This window comes from Herpailurus yagouaroundi, unplaced genomic scaffold (assembly GCF_014898765.1).
Source record: "Herpailurus yagouaroundi ecotype Mexico unplaced genomic scaffold, PumYag 161, whole genome shotgun sequence".
Classification (NCBI taxonomy): domain Eukaryota; kingdom Metazoa; phylum Chordata; class Mammalia; order Carnivora; family Felidae; genus Herpailurus; species Herpailurus yagouaroundi.
In genome coordinates, this window is record NW_024412402.1 from 5,858,560 (window position 1) to 5,864,559 (window position 6,000).

Consider the following 6,000-nt stretch of genomic DNA (forward strand, 5'->3'; position numbering starts at 1 on the left):
ATGTGTTGTTTACTCACAGAAGTAATCACCCCAACTTCTCCACCTATTAGGTCAGGGCCCTAGTGCTCAGAGAAACACCTGGGGCACATCCAGCAGGTGTGGGAAACCAATCCTCCAAGGGAGCACATACTGGAGACTGGGTCCAGTATCACAATAAAGGTTCTGAACAGATGCGACGAGCCCTGTGTGGGACTAGTGTGCCTGCAACTTCCCCAAAGTCAATTCAGACAGGACAGGGTGGAGGGTTTTCACGTGGACTCCTGGAGTGCATGGCAGGTCTCCAGGGTCCCTGGAACCCCCTGAAATTGTATAGACAGTTTTGGGGGCACATGCATTTTCATGGCAGAGGCATCATGCCTTTCATCAGATCCTCAAAATAAAGACCCATCACCCCAAAAGTGGCAAGCATCACTATTGTCAGGTGCTTGGGTTTTCCAGAATGGTTTAGACCAGAGCTAGCGAGCTAACCTTTTTAAGGACTCTCCTGGCCAGATGTTTCTAGGACTCTCTGCCTGTGCCTCAGTCAGGTGCTGACCGACCGGCTTGTTGGACAGAGCAGCAGTGTCACCAGGGCCATCTGGTCCCTTGGTAGTGGGCTCTCCCCTCTGTCTTGGGCCTAACAAGAGATCTGTAGTGTCAGCTGTGGCAACATTCTGGGAGCAGATGTAGGGAAATAAGACTGATCATATGGTAATACCCATATTTATCCCTTCTCTGTAGGGAAACCTCATTAAAATCAGACTGAAAACATTAGGGAAGGAAAAAAAACTAGAAATCCACACTGACAAAATGAACAGGCAAGAGATCATCAGTCAGTTTTTAAATAATTTTAACCCGTTTCTGGAAGATAAAGAACACCTACAAACGTCATAGCTAGTGAGTCAGGGCTGAAGGAACCTCAGTGCAGAGAACAGATACAGAGGACAGATCCAGAGGTCCTTGTAGGACCCTGGAGAGGCTCAAGACTCCAGAACACCAGGTGCTACAGAGGCTACAAGTAAGAGATGGGGGACCGCGTGTGGCAATCAGGTGTCTATACCTCTGGTGGAAAATCAGAGCTTTTTTTCTCTAAGGGAATTGACAGGCCAGAGAAAAATGTTTTGCTTTCTAGTGTCTGGGAGTGCTACTTCTGCACGTGTCAGTCGACAGACTCCCAATAAACACAGCACACCGGAATATATTTTTATTGCTGTTTCATAAGTGTGCCCATAAATGGGCAGCTAAGGGTCACGGGACATTTCAGGGAAACCACACACAGAAATAGAAAAAACAAGAGAAACAGAAAAACATGAACCCAGAAGAAATAGAGATGATATAGGAAACAAAAGAAAAAGTGACGATCGTTTGTGTCCTCCGAAAGATTCAAGGTAACATATCTATAACACCTAGCAAGCTCTTTGATAAAAACAACAGCTAGCTCTTTGATAAAAAGCAAAGTGGAACCAGAAAATCATAAATGGCGTCCGCCAGAAAGCAGAACAGGCAGACAGAGATTCAGACAAGATGAAGGACAAGCTAAGAGAGAGACCCTGAGGATCAATCCAAGAAGCCTGCCGTCTAGTAAAGACCCTGCTACTCCCGGAGCACTGCAGGGTGTCGGGGCAGGACTTTCTGTGCCAGAGCTGACCTGCTCGATTCCATGTAGAGCTGAAATGAACGGGGCCCCTGCATGCCAGGGGCCCTGTTTCCAGCCCTTGAGTCACCTGTCCTGCACCTGTATAATGAACACTGCTTCCTGCCTATTCCTTGGCCGCTACATATTTGTAAAACCGAGGTGCGTGTTTTGCTCCCCACACTAATGATTGTTTTCGCCTCACTAAACTACTTGCTGACTTTTAAAGGTCATCAGAATTTATGAACAGAACGATTAATGATCTTCACTTTCTGCTTCACCCAGAGAGCCGCTGGCGTCCTCAGCCGCACCCTGTCTTCCTCTCGGAAGATTATTGAGGAGGCCCTGAGAGCAGGAGTGGTGAAGAAGATGATTAAGTTCCTAAAGGTAGAGCAACTTACTGGGTTACAACCACTTGCATTTCCAGGAGCGGCACAGGTTATCTGAGGGGCAGAATTAAGGAGGGTTTTGTTCCATTCAGGGGCTGCCATTTCACCCCTGCCCTCTGTGAAACTTCTTGAATGAGGATTCCTTCCACCTGTCACCCAAGACAGTGCTCTGAACATCACCGTAAGATTGCTGAACAAATCCGTAAATTGTTCATTAGAAGCATCCATAACAATTGGTGGCCACTCGAGCCTCACTTAAAAATATACAGGCTCTGTCCCCGAAAAAGATGGTTGGCGTGGCTTTCCACAAGGTCCCACGGGCCCCTTGTTTGGCTCGTGTTCTGCTGGCCATGCTTTCTCCGGCTGTCTGGAGAATGTTGGCTGTAGCTCCGCTTATGAGGGAGGGAGGGGGCAGTGTTGCTCTGGGACAAAATGGTGCTTCTGTGATCTGAGTCAGCGCAGCAGCTGAAGTAGACCCACCGGAAGGACCAGGTGAATAAGGACCCCACGGGAGGCCTTCTCATAAAACCCCAGGCTGAGCAGGGCCAGGAGGCATGCTCTGTCGGGGGGCCGCTGCTGAGGCAGGGGCAACATTGAGGGGTAGAAGGTTGGGTCAGCGTTATTAAGCTGCCACATGGACAATGACCATCACTCACCCCATGCAAGTCTTGCACCCCGCCGGAAACTGCTGATCACGTGCACACACGTGTGCACTGTGCATGTATATATGCACGTGTGCCTCTTGAAGATCCTGCATTGGGTGATTTTGAGGGTTATGAGTTGACAGTTGTCACCTCTTAAAATGATCTAGATTTGTGATGTTCTCCATGCAGGCCTGTCAGCCTGACAGCCTTAGCAAGTCATTCCCCATTCTCCAGTGGTGAGGTGACACGGTGAAAGGCAGTGGGGGGGGGGGGGGTGCTCTTCCTCCCTCTTTGGTACATCTGCCAGTCAACAGCATCATGCCTTCCTCAGCCACTCACTCATAAAACCTTCTCCAGGCAATTACCCAGTGCACATGACAGGCCCGCATTCCTGTCGGGCTGTGGGCTGTGCTGCTGGGGACGGGAATGACACCAGCCTGGCAGGGCCCGGGCCTGCTCACCGGGAAGCACCCGCCATTCTCGGGGGAACTGTGTTTTAGAAGTTTAGGAAGCCGCTCACACAGGTACAGCTGCTCGCTGGTTTGTGGCCAAGAACAATCAGAGGAGTGACTTTATTTTTCCAATTTCATTCTGAAACCCAGACAGGAGGCCAGACCGCATCACGATATGCCGTGAAGATACTAGCTATCTGCACTAATAGCCAACACGAAGCACGAGAAGAAGTGATAAGACTGGATCAAAGTAAGTGATAGTTTCCCTGGGCAAGAGCCTACATCCCAGAGGTTAATCCCGCCTCACAGCTGCCCAGGGAGCAGGGGCGAGGCGTGGGGAGAGGCACTGCAGAGCCCTGTTAACCTCTCTCTAGACTTCTGCACTGTTTACTAAGATTATCTGTTTCACCCTGTTCTGGAAGCATTTAATTAGCCTTCAGCTGCACACAGGTAGCACACCCATGCTGGAGACCCTGCTGCAAAGCAACTCAAAGATGACAGGATCGAGGCCAGGAGCCACTGCCTCTCTCCTAGTAAACCGAAATGGTTTCTTTGGGTTTTTTTATTAATTTTTTTAACATTTATTTATTTTTAAGAGAGAGACAGAGCATGAGCGGGCTCATGCAGAGCATCTGCTTCCGCTGATCTAACGCGAATTCTCTCCCTTCACAGACCTTTAGTGAGCAGGGAAGGTAGCAGAGTCGGAGGCAGCCTTAGTCTAGTAACTAAACATGGCTGCGGTCATGTACAGCGGGTGTTCCCAGCGAGGCAGCCTGCGAATGTTCTTCACACGTCCTCTGGCGTGGAAGAAGGAGCCCTTCTTTTTCATCCTGCTCCTTGCCCTGCAGCCACAGGGAGCAGACCCGGGGCCCCCTACTCGGGGCCCTCAGATGGAGTGCAGGGGCTTAGAACGGGGACTTTAGGGAAGACAGACCTGTGTGACACATAACATTCAGCCACACAACAACTGTGTCACGCTGGGCACTGCCCTGGGCACCCGAGAAACATCAGAGATGCATCCAGGAGCCAAGGAGGTCCATAGTACTCAGCAAATACTTGCTGAGTGACCAAGTGACATGTCAGAGCTTTGGGGAGGCTCAGTGTCACTGACACTCCAGGTGCTCCTCCTGTCCCTTGCTGTTTGAGGTTCAGAGGAACAGATGCTGGTTCTCTCCCCTCCCTCTAGAGTTTGGCATTCTGCTGAGGCTGCTCAGCTCAGAGGATGAGATTGTGGTGGCCAACGCTGCCCTCTGCCTGGGGAACTGCATGGAGGTGCCCCGTGCCGCGTCTTCCCTGCTGAAGACGGACATTGTGCAGGTGCTGCTAAGGCACGCAGGTGGCGACGCCCAGAAGACAGCCGTGCAGCTGAACGCAGGGATCGCCCTGGGGAAGCTGTGCACGGCCGAGCCCAGGTATGCACCCGCTCCAAGCCGGGGTGGCCCGCGTCAGTTGCATCCTGGAAGACGCAGGGCCAGCAGAGGTACCATGCGGTGGCTATGCGGTGGCTGGGCCTCTGTGCCACCCAGAACTCCGTGGAGAGCCCTGGGAGTCCTGGTGCTTACTGTGCACACAGGTGTTAGGCCCAGTAGCTACATCCCTCAGAGACCTGGGCTCTCAGGCTCCAGTGAGAGAGGGGGAGGATGCTTCTCTGACAGGCATCTGTCCTGTGCACTCACTGCCGTCATCTTCCCTCCATTCCATTCTCTCCTTCTCTTCTAGCTTCTTGCCCATCTGTCCACGCATCCCTCCTCCTTCACTTCTTTGCCCGTTGCCTGAGCATGTGGGAGAATGCCCAGTGAGGGCCACATTCCCGTGCTGGAGGAAACTGAAGCAAGAATGGCATGTTTAAGACAAGCCAGGGCAAGAGATCTCTGCTCTCACTGTGTGCATTGCTTCCCTTTTAGCTCAGGCTTCTGTTCTGCTCTGGCTGGGTTCTGATGTGCTGAAACACCTAGTTATCATGCATGTCTGAGGGATGGAGTCCCGGCATAGGAGAGGGGTGCCTTCCATGGACAGGGAGCAGAGCTGGCTCCTTCTCTTCCAGACTAAGCCCTCTGATTCCTCCCCAGAGAGTGAGAGGGTCGACTGGGATCACATCTGAGGCCCTTTCAAGTTCTGTCTGATTGTTCAGACGGAAGGCACAGATAAAATCTTTCTTCTACAGAAAGCAAGGCACGTCAGCTAGGTTGAGCTCAAAGTGGCAACCTACTGGGGAGTCCCCGAGAGCAAGGCCCCGTCGGATCAGCCTGTCCATCTGCCACTCATGACAGTATTTACCGTGTTTCTGTACCTCCCTGAGCACCTTACGTGCTTTGATGGCCAGGGCTCCCAGGGCATCAGCTACTTCCCCTTTCTGCCTCACCAGCCAGCTTCTACCTGAGAGGGGGTGGCTCCAGGCACTATGGCATTGATGTCCTGAACTTGGTGTTCTGATTATGGCAGATTTGTCGCTCAGCTGAGAGAGCTGCACGGGATAGAGATTCTCAATTCCACCATGAAGTACGTGGCTGATTCTTAAGATATGTGGCGTCTGTGCACATTTTCAGCATCACGGGACTGTGTGCTAGGGGTGGTTCCTGTGCTAATAAAGACTGTCGGAATGGCCACTCCAGAGCTGGGCATTGTTTTCAGATGTTTGCCTTCTGGTTCTCACTGATAATGGCAGAGTGGGTGTCAGGCCGGCCGCGGTGTTGGAAACCACTCAGCATCCATCACACTTTCCTCCTCCTGTCCCTTCCTGCCCTGCAGGGCCTGGATGCCAGCAAACAAAAAGCCACATTTCCCAGATCCCCTTGTAAGCAATGTTTCTAGACAGGAACCAGACTCTTCCCGCCCCTTTGGCTGTTTCTGCTGGTAACATCCAAGAAACATCAAGTTTTTCGACAGCGGGATCTCAGTGTCCG

At 51.8% G+C, this 6,000-nt stretch overlaps 1 protein-coding gene across 6 annotated transcripts in view; it reads left to right on the forward strand.

The window, feature by feature from the left end:
• Window positions 1-5,710, forward strand: part of TTC12 (tetratricopeptide repeat domain 12) — a 54,662-nt gene extending 48,952 nt beyond the window's left edge. For 4 of the 6 annotated variants that reach the window (XM_040483030.1, XM_040483031.1, XM_040483032.1 and 1 more), the window contains 5 exons: window positions 946-1,029; window positions 1,898-1,999; window positions 3,248-3,347; window positions 4,284-4,509; window positions 5,540-5,710. In XM_040483030.1, coding sequence (XP_040338964.1) covers window positions 946-1,029; window positions 1,898-1,999; window positions 3,248-3,347; window positions 4,284-4,509; window positions 5,540-5,615 — 588 coding nt within the window. In that variant the 3' untranslated portion in view covers window positions 5,616-5,710. Of the gene's footprint in view, window positions 1-945; window positions 1,030-1,897; window positions 2,000-3,247; window positions 3,348-4,283; window positions 4,510-5,462 lie in introns of all 6 variants that reach the window. The other 2 variants (XM_040483033.1, XM_040483035.1) reach the window with 2 other exon arrangements.
• Window positions 5,711-6,000: the final 290 nt, after the last annotated feature.